This window comes from Heterodontus francisci, chromosome 35 (assembly GCF_036365525.1).
Source record: "Heterodontus francisci isolate sHetFra1 chromosome 35, sHetFra1.hap1, whole genome shotgun sequence".
Classification (NCBI taxonomy): Eukaryota; Metazoa; Chordata; class Chondrichthyes; order Heterodontiformes; family Heterodontidae; genus Heterodontus; species Heterodontus francisci.
Genome location: NC_090405.1, coordinates 37,643,453 through 37,657,619, shown reverse-complemented (window position 1 = coordinate 37,657,619; position 14,167 = coordinate 37,643,453). Strand labels below are relative to the sequence as shown.

The window sequence follows — 14,167 nt, the reverse complement described above, 5'->3', positions numbered from 1 at the left end:
TCCCGGGTTTGTTGCTGTGTTCCGGATTGTTGCACTATCCCGGGTTTGTTGCTCTGTTCCGGATTGTTGCCCTCTCCCGGGTTTGTTTCTCTGTTCTGGATTGTTGCCCTATCCCGGGTTTGTTGCACTGTTCCGGGTTCTGTCCTGTTGTCCGAGCCCGGGTTCGTTGTCATGCCAATCGCGGTGACGTCAGACGCAGCGTGCCCAATTGGGGATGGCCCCGCCCCCTGGTTCTGAGGTGACGGCCGTTGGGAAGCGGCAGCTGCGGAAGTCGGGCTGAGTGCAGGATGTCGCTTCGGGACCGGGAGCCGCTTTTGCGGCTCGAGGAGTCGGAGAGCGAAGGTAATCAGTCTGGGAGAGGGGGGAATGGAACCCAATCCATCGCCGATCTCTGATCCAGCTCTGGTCCTCCAGTCCACCGTCACCTGGGTCCTCCAGTCCACCATCACCCCCTGGGTCCCTCAGTCCACCGTCACCCGGGTCCCTCAGTCCACCATCACCCTGGGTCCTCCAGTCCACCATCACCCCCTGGGTCCCTCAGTCCACCGTCACCCGGGTCCTCCAGTCCACCGTCACCCGGGTCCTCCAGTCCACCGTCACCCGGGTCCTCCAGTCCACCATCACCCGGATCCTCCAGTCCACCATCACACCGTTGGTCCCTCAGTCCACTGTCACCCGGGTCCCTCAGTCCACCATCACCCTGGGTCCTCCAGTCCACCATCACCCCCTGGGTCCCTCAGTCCACCATCACCCTGGGTCCTCCAGTCCACCATCACCCCCTGGGTCCCTCAGTCCACCGTCACCCAGGTCCTCCAGTCCACCATCACCCAGGTCCTCCAGTCCACCATCACCAGGGTCCTCCAGTCCACCATCACCCTGGGTCCCTCAGTCCACCACCACCCCCTTGGTCCCTCAGTCCACCGTCACCCAGGGTCCTCAAGTCTACTGTTCGCCCCGCCGCTCTTATCCCTCTTCCCACTTGTCCCTATATCTCCCCTCTGTCATTCCCTTTACCCACTCTGCAGCCACCCACCGCCTCATCTCCAATCTAAATTATATGTGCATTTGTATCTACTTTTTCCAAACATTTTGGTTGTTGGACCCCTTTTCAAATGGAATGGTAATCGCAGACCCCTTTAAATGACAATACTCAAAATATGAAGGTGCTTCACGTAAAGAGTTTTTAAAAAATAATGTTTTTAAGAAAATAGGAATTTACTTACAGATATCATTGAGATGGGTTTGCCTGCTTCTCATGGCAGTTTGTCTATCCTTGGTGTGATGTTTGACATAGCTTGTATGTGAATATTTTTGAAAGAGCTCCCCTTTCTTGAACAAGGCTGAACTCACCAGGCACCCACCTTGGTAATTGCAGCTCTGCCTGTGATATTCAAACTGCTCTCAGTGATCCTCCATGCCTGCTCACCTTCTAGATGAGACAACCAACCAGCCTACACTGGACTTGCTGCACACAGAATCATTGAATGGTTACAACACAGAAGGAGGCCATTCAGCCTGTGTTGTGTCTGTGCTGGCTCTCTGCAAGAGCAACTCAGTGAATCCTGCTCTCCCGCTCTTTCTTTGCAGCCCTGCAAACTTTTTCTCTACGGGGGCTTATCTAATCCCCTTTTGAAAGTTATGATTGAATCTGCCTCCACCACACTCCCAAGCAGTGCATTCCAGATTCTAACCACTCGCTGTGTTTAAAAAGTTTTTCCTCTTGTTACTGTTGCTTCTTTTGCCAACCGGTCTTAAATCGGTGTCCTCTGGTTCTCGACCCTTCCGCCAAAAGGAACAGTTTCTCTCTATCTACTTTGTCTAGACCCCTGGTGATTTTGAACACTTCCAGCAAATTTCCTCTCAACCTTCCCTTCTCTAACAACAACTACTTACATTTAAATAGTGCATTTAATGTAATAAAACGTCCCAAGGCATTTCACAGGAGCATTATAAAACAAAATATGTCACCGAACCGCATAAGGAGACATCAGGTCAGATGACCAAAAGCTTAGTCAGTGTGGTAGGTTTTAAGGAGTGGGGACCGAAAATGATAGCTTCAGTCTTCCCAATATTTAATTGGAGGAAATTTATGCTAAACGTCATCCATCCATCCTCTTATTGCATGGGCTTTAACTTTGTTGACAAGTCTTTTTTGTGGCACTTTATCAAATGCCTTTTGGAAGTCCATTTACACCACACCAACCACATTACCCTCATCAATCCTCTTTGTTACCTCATCAAAAACTTGATCAAGCCAATTAAACAAGATTTGCCTTTAACAAATCCGTGCTGGCTTTCCCTAATTAATCTGCACTTGTCCAAGTGACGATTAATTTTGTCCTGGATTATTGTCTCCCAAAGTTTCCCCACCATTGAGGTTAAACTGACTGGCCTGTAGTTGTTGGCTTTATCTTTACACCCTTTTTTTGAACAAGGGTATAACATTTGTAATTTCCCAGTCATTTGACACCACCCCCAATTCCACGGAGGATTGGAAGATTATGGCCAGTACCTCCGCAATTTCCACCCTTACTTCCCTTAGCATCCTTGGATGCATCCCATATGGTCTTGGCGGCTTATCAACATGAAGTACAGCCAACCTTTCTAATCCATCCTCTTTATCAACATTTAGCCCATCCAGTGTCTCAACTACCTCCTCTTTCACCATGACTTTGTCAGTATTTTCTTCCTTGGTAAAGACAGATGCAAAGTATTCATTTAGCACTTCTGCCATGCGCTCTGCCTACAGGCACAGATCTCCTTTTTGGTCCCTATTCAGCCCCACCTCTTCTCTTACTACCCTTTTACTATTTGTATGCTTATCAAAGACTTCTGGATTCCCTTTTATGTTAGCTGCCAGTCTCTTCTCATATTCCTTCTTGCCTCTCATTTCCTTTTTCACTTCCCCTCTCAACTTTCTATAGTTAGCCTGGTTCTCACTTGTATTATCAACCTGACATCTGTCATACCCCTCCCCCCCGCTTTTTTCTGCTTCATCTTACTGTCTATTCCGTTTTTCATCTATGGAGCTCTGGCTTTGGTTGCCTTACATTTCCCCCTTGTGGGAATGTACCTTGACTGTACCTGAACCTCCTCTTTAAAGGCAGACCATTTTTCCATTACATCTGCAGTTGCATTCACATCTGGCAGCTACACTCCGCCACCGCCTCCTTGCTCGGACTAAATCCATGACCGTTATTTTGCGGACCCCCGGAAAGTTTCTGTGGACCCCCAGGGATCTGTGAGCCACAGTTTGAGAACCACTGGTCTCTATAATGGAAGTTGCCTATGTAAACTTTTCATTGCCATTGATGGATTTTTCTATTGAATTGTAAATAATATAAAATCAAATAGTCTATATTTTTTTGAAAAAAAGGTGCAGAAGGTATTACGTTGAACTTGTGACCTAACTGTGTGTCCTGTGACAGTTAAACTCTGACTCTAACCCAGCTCCACCTGAAAGCTACACTTGGTCGTAACCTCCTGTGTGCAGATGGATGTCCTTACCAAAAACTCCGATAGACCCAAGTGTTAAGCTCTCCCCTCCTACTCACTGTGAGGAATGCTATGGAAAGATGCCATATAGTGTCTTTCACCATGTTCCAAAGCGCTGTACAGCCAATTAAAACAATAAAACAATTAATTCCATCCTTCAGGATTTGATCTACATTATCTTGCACTTTTTCCTTCTCAGCCAGTTCAATTCCTGCAGCTTTTGTTGTTGCATCTACTCAGACACGAGAACCAACGACCTTAATTTTGTCTGCAAACACTAGTATAGATACAATCAGAGTTGTAATTAGTCACCATAGTAATGTAGAAAATGCAGCAGCTAATCTGAGCACAACAAGCTCCCACAAACACCAATGAGATAATGACCAGCACATCTGTTTTTGAGAGGTTGATTTGAGGGATACATGTTGGCCAGGATATCGGGGAGAAATCCCCTGCTCTACTTCAAAAATAATGCCATCAGATCTTTTATGTTCACCCGAGAGGGTTCGGTTTAATGTCTCATCCAAAAAATGGCACCTCCAACAGTGCGGCACTCCTTCAGTACTGCCCTGGCACGTCAGCCTCGAGTTTGTGCTCAACTCTCTGGCGTGGGACTTGAACCCACAACCTTTTTGACCTGGGTGACACTGAAGATCAGCTATTTGAATATTAAAATAAAAACTCCAGCGTTTAAAAAAAAAAACAAGCTGCTCGGTGATCAAATGGCATCTCCCATCATGACCTTGGGAAGGTTGAGGCCTCTTAATGAAACTTGCTTAAAAACAGGGAGTCGTGTTGCTAGGAAATGTCACATGAGGATCATTTAAACTGCTTTAGTCAGGCTTCTGAAATATGCCAAGTTGTGGTTTCAAATCATTTCACGCACGAGTCAAGTTTCAGTATGATTTTTTTTTGCTCTGATGATTCTCCAATGTGTTATGGATCCATGTCAAATTCTGCTCCCTATGTAGCCCTGGTTCTTCAGCTGGGATCTATCTTGATGCTAACCATCTCCTTGTATGTAATTCAGCCCTACCTCCCCCTCTTAACTCATGTATTTTTAAGATAAAATATTAAAATTGCTGCATGGGTCATGTGTTCCCTTGAAAGAACTTATATTGAAATTAACGTCTTTCACGGTCTCCAGGATGTCCCTCAGCACTTCACAGTCAGTGTATTTTTCAAATGTAGTCACAGTTATAATGTAGGACAGGGAGGCAGCTAGTTAGTGTACATTAAGCTTCCCCAAAGAGCAGTGATATAAATGACCATTATAAAATAGGTCACAGGAATGGTGGAGCAGACCTGAGGGTCAAAATGGCCTCCTCCAAAAATCTGTTTTGGTAATAGTTGAGGGATAAAGATTGGTCAGGGCACAGGGAGAACTCCACTGCTTCATTTTGAATAGGTCACATTTAGAACTGGACAAATGCTTGAAGGATAAAAGATTGCAGGGATATTGGGAAAGAGCAAGGGAGTAGGACTAACTGGATTGTTCTTCAAAAGAGCCAGCACAGACTTGATGGGCTGAATGGCATCCTTCTAGAACATTCAAACATAAGAAATAGGAGCAGGAGTAAGCCTTTGGGTCCTTCAAGCCTGCTCTGCCATTCAATATGTTCAAGACTGATGTACCTCAACTCCACCATCCCAGTATCCCTTAATATCCAAGAATCTATTGATCTCCATCTTGAATATGTTCCAACGATTGAGCATCCTAGGCTGTCTAGGGTAGCGGATTCCAAAGATCCACAATCCTCTGAGTGAATACATTTCTTCTCATCTCCTTTCTAAATGGCTGATGCCTTATTCTAAGGTTGTGACTTCTAGTTTGCGACACCCTCCCAGCATATTCCTAATCGAGCCCTTTAAGAATTTTATGTGTTTTAATCTGATCACCTATCATTCTTCTAAATTCCAGAGAATAGAGGCCCAGTCTACTCAATCTCTCCTTGTAGGACAATCCCCTCATCCTAGGAATCAATCTGGTGAACTTGTGCTGCACTCCATCTAAGGCAAATATATCCTTCCTTGGGTAAGGAGACCAAAACAGTCCCCATTACTCCAGGTGTGGTTTCACCAAGCTCCTATACAATTGCAGTAAGATTTCTTCACTCTTATATTCTATTTCCTTTTTAATAAAGGCTAATATACCATTTGCTTTCCTGGTTGCTTGCTGTACCCACATGTTAACCCTCTGTGATTTGTGTACAAGATCACCCAGGTCCCTCTGAATACCAACATTTCCTAGTCTCTCATCATTTAAAAAATATTTTGCGTTTCTAGTTTTCCGACCAAGCCAGCTGAACGTGAAGCCCTACATGGGACTGATGTCACCAAGCAGTGCTATTCTTCCTGTTAATTCTGATTAGTTTTCTTCGCGGTGGCAAGTGAAAGCGGGTGGGGTGAGACTGGTAGGTGCTCCGCGGAGTCTTTTGCCTTGGCTAAGTGGTCCACGGCTGAATAAGTTATTACTTTGTGGGTGTGGAGGATGTATGCAGAATTCTAGTCAAAGCAGCTTCACACCTGGACATTTCAAAAAATGAAAAATCTATGCAAATTAAATCTTTTCCTAACACTTTCCTCGCTCTAAAAGAAAAAGCACAGTTGTTTCAAGACCTTTCTGTTTAGTAGTGATGCGACACAGTGGTTATGTTTTGGTGAGTTTGTAACTAAAACACATTTTAAGAACATTTTCCCCTCAAACCAACTGCACACCCCATTAATTAATCTGCAGTTGTTCTTTGGTCTCCAGTCGTGCTTTGGTGGCCTTTAGTTCTCTTCTCCATCCCCCTTTCCAAAACCTCTAATTCTTCCCTGACGTTCTCTCCTGCCTTCATTATGGCTCAGTGGGTAGCACTCGCATCTCCAAGTCAGAAGGTTGAAGGTTCGTGTCCAACTCCAGGCTAACACTGCAGTGCAGTCCTGAGTACTGCACTGGCAGAGGTTCCATCTTTCAGATGAGACATTAAACTGTGGCTGCTCAGGCGGACGTAAGAGATCCAATGGCATTATTTCGAAGATGAACAGGGGAGTTATCCTCCGTGTCCTGGGCAATGTTCATCCCTCATCACTAAACACGGTAGGGGTAGGGTTAGGGTTAGGGTTAGGGTTAGGGTTGTGAGAACAGTGCTGAATGTGGAACCTTGCTGTGTACAAATGGGCTGCTGTGCTTCCCAGCATTACAACAGCGTCTACTCTTCATTGGCTGTAAAGTTCTTTGTGACGATCTGAGCTTGTGAAAAACGCTATATAAACGCCAGTTCTTCCTTTCTCTGCTCCAGCCGCTAACCCTGACTGCACTTGGTTTGAACTCCCAGTGAGCAACACCACAGAAAATTGTTTAGTGATATCTAAAATCATGTTTGTAATGTCGGGACACCCCCTGTAAGTACCTGCAACATGTGCTAAGACCCCTCAAAACTGGAAGTAATAAATAGATGTAATGGACCTGTTCCGAGTTCAATAATAGAGTTGATATTACTTCATGTGTAGGAAAGATTTTAAGAGCGGTTCAGATGGACCTTAATCTAGTTAACCTCATCCTTCCAGAATACTAACTGTTTTACCTCGCCTTTCCGCTGTTCCTTGCAACCAGTGGCCAACCTGACAATCAATAACTGCTGTTGTTCACTCTCTGTGTATGGTACTTACAAACACATCTTTTGCTCACAGTCCTAAACTTTTACCCTCGTCGAGCTGCCCTGGTAGATCTGAAAGTCCTATTAAGTATCCTATGTCCCCTCTGAAGTGTCTCCTTTCTGAGGCTGATTAAACCTGGTTTGACCAGTCATTCTTCATGGCTTATGCAGTCATTTCTTGCAGCTGATCGTTCCAACACAGGGCAACATTCTTACCACATTCCTCTGTACCACCTCTCAACTCTAGATCGTCCCCTTAAATGATGCTGATTGAATCAGAGAATCATAAGGCTGGATATTACGGGCACCCCCGAGGTGGGATCGGAGGCGGGGGGCATGGAGTGTTGTGGCGTGGCGGAGGGTGGAAGCGATCGTGCTTGGGGGGGTGTCCCTCCTCCTTGGGCAATTTGTGGCCCACGGAGGCGCTCCACTGGGACTCAATTCATCCCTTGGGATCCCCGTCTCCCAGAACCACAAGACCACCCCCCAGCACCCCCCTTGCTGGGGCTTTCCAGACCGACCCCAGCGACCTCGTGTCACCTACCTCTGGTTCCAGTGCTGGGTCCGAGGCCTCTGCAGTACTGGCAGTGGCCACTGCTCCCAGTGGCGCTGCTGATACTGCTGAGCTGCCAGCCCTCTGATTGGCCGACAACTCATGGAGGCGGGATCCATATCTTTAACGAGACAGGGAGCCTGCCTCCTTATACTTACATTTAAAAGTACCAGAGGATCGCTCTGGTGGTCGCAAAAATGCAAAGGCGTTAGGAGCCCTGCTTCTAACACAAAATTCAGCCATAGGATGGTTACATCACAGAAGGAGGCCATTTGGCCTGTCATGTCGATGCTGGCTCCCTGAGAGAGCAACTCAGCTAGTCCCACTCCCCCACCATTTCTCAGTCGCCCTGCAAATTTTTTCTCTTCTGATAATTATCCAATTCTCTTTTGAAGGTCACGACTGAATCTGCTGCCTGCACTATGAGGAATATACCAGATTCAGACTGACCAGAACGCAACAACTTCAGCATGACTTCTGTCACTTTGAGCCATATGAATTTGGCTATTGTGGCTAAGAACTGTTTGTTTCGTTGTTGCATCACTCTGTTTACAGCTGGTGAATGATAACTAAAATAACATTTATAGCTTACTTTCAACTTCCCCCTTGTCAAGTGCTGTCTCACATGTGATTTACACATGCCTGCTTTTTTTCTACTTTCAGAGTGATGTACTTTGTATTTGATGTAACCACTGATCAGCCATGTCATGCTCTCTTTTTATTCATGCATGGGACTTGGGCATCACTGGCAAAGCCAGCATTTATTGCCTATTCCTAAATGCCCCTTGAGAACGTGGTGTTGAGCCACTTCCTTGAATTCAACTGAGTGGCTTGCTAGGACGTTTCAGAGGGCAGTTAAGAGTCAACCACATTGCTGTGGTTCTGAAATCACATGTAGGCCAGACCAGGTAAGGACGGCAGATTTCCTTCCCTAAAGGACATTCATGAACCAGTTAGGTTTTTACAATAATCTGGTAGTTTCATGGTCACCATTACTAACGTTAGCTTTTTATTTCAGATTTATTTAATTGAATTTAAATTCCTTAGCCAGCATTGTAGGATTTGAACTCATGTCCCTGGATCATTAGTCCAGGCCTCTGCATTGTTAGCCCAGTAAGATAAACACAATGCTACCATACCCTCCTGCCAGATGTTGGCTGTCGCCTGCAAGCCCACAATTCCAACTCCCCTCTCCACCTCCTCCATCTAGGTATCATCTGTGAATTTAATTAGCATGCAATGTGACTGAAAATTCAGGTCCTTTACGTATCTCAAAACAGCTGGTGACCTAGCATGACACCCTGGTGTGCTCCCTTAGTATTTCCCCTATTTCAGTGGAGATTCCTTTATAGCTACCCTTGGCTTCCTTTCCTTTATCCAATTACTAACCCAATGACCTTACAACAACACTAACAACCTGGATTTCTATGGTGATCCTGAGCAGCAGAAAGATATCAAGTGCTTTACAGGGCAGCACACAAAGAGTGCTCACTGACCAGGGAACAGCAAGGGTTGGATTGGAAAGGGTGGCAAGAGCACCATCAAAGAGAAGTGTTACAGACAGAATTGAGAGAGAACTGAAACTCCAGTTCCCTTCCCTTTACTGTCCGTAATCAGTGTGTTTTTGACAAGGGAATGTGCGCGTGTTTCTTAACCCCTGAGTGTGTGGCCAATCTGAATAACCAGCAGCATGCTTTTTGTGGGTTTAAATAAAGAGGATTATTTTTATTCACACGTTCATCCCAAAAGTTTAATGCTACATTACTCACTCACCACACACACACACACACGAGAAAGAAAGCCGTAAAAGAGGATAGTGCACTTTGTAGTATGTCTTCTCTATCTATTCATATCCTGTCCATAACTTCCCTTTCCTCTTTTAGTGTAACCTTCTTATCACCCCTTTCATTTGTGAAGACTGATGCAAAGTACTCATTTAATACTTTAGCCATATCTTCTGCCTTTACATGAAGATTTCCTGTTGGGTCTTTAATAGGTCCAATCTCTTCCCTAGCAAACTACTTATACTTTATATGTTTTAGGCTTCAATTTAATGTTGCCTGCTAATTATTTCTTGTAACCTCTCTTTGCTTCCTGTATTAACTTTATCAATTCCCTCCTGTACTTTGCATAATCTTACTGGTTATTAATTAAATCTTGCATTAAACAAGAAATTATTGGAACTTGTTAAAAACGCAATGTAATAATTGTGGGGGACTTTAATACTCCTATCAATCAAATTAGCAAGGGTGGTCTAGGAGATGAGTTTGTGGAATGTTTTCATGACAGTTTCCTGGAGTAATGTGTGCAGAAACAACTGAGGATAAAGCTATTCTAGATCTAGTATTATGTAATGAGGTAGGGTTAATTAGTAATCTTATAGCAAAGGATTCGCTGGGAAATAGTGATCATAATACAATTGAATTCCATGTTCATTTTGAAAGTGACATATTCCACGCACAAACAAGAATCTTAAAGCCAATTACATAGGAACGAGGAGAGAGCTGGCTAAGGTTAAATGGGTAAATAGACGAAAAGCTATGACAGTAAATAAACAGTGGGAAACATTTAAAGAAACAATTTAAAATATTCAACAAAAATACATTCCATTGAAAAATAAAAACTCAGCAAGAAATATCCATCCATGGCTTACTCAGGAAGTTAAGGATAGTATTAGATTAAAAGAAGAGGTTTATAATGTTGCAAATAATAAGTAACAAGCCTGAGGATTGAGAGTATTTTAGAAACCAGCAACGAGCCAACAAAAAGTTGATAAAAAGGGAAAAACAGAATACAAGAGTTAACTAGCTAGAAATATTAAAGCAGATTGTAAGAGCTTTTACAAGTATATAAAAAGGAAAGGAGTAGCTGAAGCAAACATTGGTCCCTTGGTAGCAGAGACAGGAGAAATGAGAAACAAGGAAATGGCAGAGACATTGAACAAATATTTTGTTTTTGTCTTCACAGTCGAAGTTGCATACCAGAAATATAGGGTAACCTAGTGGCTAAAAAGAGTGAGGAAATTAAGGTAGTTAATATTAGTAGAGAAGAAGTATTGGAGAAACTTAAGGGACTAAAATCCGGCAAATCCCAGGACCTAATGGCCTACATCCTAGGGTTCTAAAAGAGATTGCTGCAGTGATTGTGGATGCACTGGCCAAGATTTTCCAAAATTACCTGGATTCTGGAATGGTCCCAGCAGATTGGAAGTTAGCAAATATAACACTGCTATTCAAGAAAGGAGGGAGAGAGAAAAAAGGGAACTATAGGCCAGTTAGCCTGACATCAGTTGTCAGGAAAGTGCTGTAATCTATTATTAAGGAAGTCTTAATAATACACTTAGAAAATCATAGTATGATCAGGCAAAGTCAAATGGTTTTGCAAAAGGAAAATTGTGTTTGACCAACTTATTAGAGTCTTTTGAGGATGTAACTAGTCGGGTAGATAAAGGGGACCCAGTAGGTGTAGTTTACCTGGATTTCCAAAAAAGGTGCCACACAATAGGTTAAAAGGCAACATAAGAGCTCATGGAGTTGGGGGTAATATATTAGCATGGATAGAGGATTGGTTAATGGACAGAAAGCAAAGAGTGGGCTTAAATGGGGCATTTTCAAGTTGGCAGGCTGTGACCAGTGGAGTGCTGCAAGGATCAATACTGGGGCCTCAGCTATTTATAATCTATATTAATGACTTAGAGGAAGAGACAGAGAGTAATGTATCTAAGTTTGCTGATGATACAAAGGTGTGAGAAGGACACAGAGAGACTACAAAGAGATGTAGACTGGTTAAGTGAGTGGGCAACAAGGTGGAGTATAATGTGGGGAAGTGTGAAGTTATTCACTTTGGTCGTAAAGGCATGACATGTGTAAATGTTGATGTTCAGAGACACTTGGGTGTGCTGTACAAGGAACACAGAAAGTTAGCATGCAGGTACAGCAAGCAATTAGGAAGGCAAATGACATGTTCGCCTTTATTGCAGTACAAGAATAAAGAAGTCTTTCTACAATTGTACAGGGCTTTGGTGAGACTACATCTGGACTACTGTGTGCAGTTTTGGTCTACATACTTAAGGAAGGATATTATTACGGTCAAGTGAGGAGAGGTCGAAGGATTTCCCTCTTTTTCCTCTTCTTGTTTGGCCATAACAGGTTTCATTCTAAAATGGATTTACTAGCTAATTCAGTTGGTGTTTGATTACTTGCTTGTTTTGATCATAACAAAAACCAATCGGACAGGTTTCCTTGAGTTAACAAAGAAAGAGGTTAAACTACTAAAATAACAAACAATGTGCTAACTTTCATTCTCACACACACACACTGGAGATTTACACACATACAAATAGGTTACTGGTGAGGAAAGGTAGATTGGTTGAGTTAGAGTCCATAGGTAAAAAAGGGTATACAGTGTGTGAAGTTTGGTGACTTGGCTGGTTTCCAGCTGAATTCAGTGGTCCTAAGGCTTTTAGTTTGAAGAGGTAGATGACTGGTTTGGTGAGTCTCTTGGAGATAGTGATGCGGATGATTTCCACCAATGGAGTTTCTGGTTGTAGCTGGAATATGCAAAGGTGGTCGGTCAACAGCAGGATCTGAAAGCTTTCAATCTGGAATGGAGAGACAGAGAAAGAGGGACTTCCACTTAGTGTCTTCTCATGTCAGAGTCCAGTTGCTTCTCCTCTGCTGCAGAGAAAACACCATCTTAAAACCACAGATGGGGAGGAGCTTGTCACATGACCATCACTCAGTGATTCAAGCATAGCAATTAGCAATATTTCTTCCTCTTGCTGAAAGAACAGGTAGTTCCTTTAAATGTTGTTTCCGCTGAGTGGGGAATCTAAAACATGGCACAGTCTCATGATAAGGCGACTTTAGGACTGAGATGAGGAGAAATTTCTTCACTCAAAGGGTTGCAAATCTTTGGAATCCTCTACCCCAGAGGATTGTGAATGTATTTCAGGCTGAAGTAGATTTTTGGTCTCTCAGGGAATCAAGGGATAAGGGGAGCGGGCAGGAAAGTGAAATTGAAGCGCAAGATCAGCCGTTCTCCTGCACATCAGAAATTCCTTTCCTTTCCTACGCATATGTTTTTCATGATCTATGTTGGAGTAATTAAAGTCTAATGTTAATACTCTATTTTTGTTACACGCCTTTGAAATTTGCCGACAAACCTGTTCCTCTATCTCCTACTCACTATTTGTATCTCTATAAAATGCAACAGCTTCCCCTTTGTTCCTTAACCCAATTGATTCAGTTCTAGACGCATCTCGTAAATCCATCAACATTGAAGCCTAAAACATATAAAGTTTGTAACATCGTCCTTAATCTATACCTCCACACCTCCTTCTCTCTTTCCTTCTCTGTCATTTCTGAATACCATTATCTACTTGGTAACCAGAAATATTAACCCATTCCTAGCCTTGTTTGAGCTGTGTCTCTGTTAATGCAACCGCACCATAATTCCATGCAGTAATTTGTGACTGCAGCTCACCAACCTTATTAGTTACCTTACAGACACTGATGTACATACAATTCAATGATTCCTTTGTCACTTTTGCTATTTTCCTCAATCTGAACCCTGGAATTTTTGGGATATTTCTAATTTAGTTTTTATCTCTCTGTTTATCTCTCTGTCCTCTCTCATTGCTGCTGTTTTCTGTGATCTAATTCCTCACTGCCTAATTAGTTAAACCCTCAGTGAGAACATTGGTCCTGGCAACCTGTCCAACTTTTATAGGTGCCCCTTTCCCCAGAACTGATTCTAATGGACCAGGAATCTGAAACCCTCCCTCCAGCATCACTTCTTCAGCCCTTTAATACATTTATCTGTATTATCTTCCTGTTTCTATACTCACTGGCATGTGGTACTAGGAGTTATCTGGAGATCACTATCTTTTTAACCTTTTTCCTAGGCCTTGAATCTCTACCTGAAGGGCCACAACACTTTTTCTACCTAAGTCATTGATAATATGGACTACGAATTCAGGCTGTCCCCCTTTTCCTCACAGAATATCCTGCACCCTCTCCAGCACCAGGGAGGCAAGAGACCATCTGGAAATCATGTTAGTGGTTATAGAACTATTCCCCTAATTATCGATTTTGCTATGACTATAGCATTTCTATGTTTTCCCGTGTGCTGCCATACCTCCTGTGGTATCCCAGGTCTGAATCTTGCTGCATTCCTCCAAGGAATCATCACCCTACCCTGAAGGATTGGAAACTGGTTAGCGATTGTCACTGGCTTGGGGGATTCCTGCTCTACCCGTGTCTTCCTACTACCCTGTCTGGTGGTCACCCATTCACTCACCTCCTGAACCATCTCAAGCTGTGACCACATCCTGGAATGTATGTTCAGGGAAATTCTCGGACTCCTGGATGCACTGCAGTGACTCTAGCCACTCCTCAATCTCCGACCCTTGGAGCTTGAGCGCAAGCAACTGCTGACACTTCCTGGTTATCCAGGACAGATGACTTGCCCTGGAGTT

At 43.6% G+C, this 14,167-nt stretch overlaps 1 protein-coding gene across 2 annotated transcripts in view; it reads left to right on the top strand.

Moving 5' to 3' along the window:
* The first annotated feature begins 224 nt into the window (after window positions 1-224).
* The window catches only part of sv2 (synaptic vesicle glycoprotein 2), an 86,871-nt gene continuing 72,928 nt past the window's right edge, over window positions 225-14,167 (top strand). For both annotated transcript variants that reach the window (XM_068015368.1, XM_068015367.1), the window contains exon 1: window positions 225-342. In XM_068015368.1, the coding sequence (XP_067871469.1) occupies window positions 288-342 (55 nt within the window). In that variant the 5' untranslated portion in view covers window positions 225-287. The remainder of the gene's footprint in view (window positions 343-14,167) is intronic.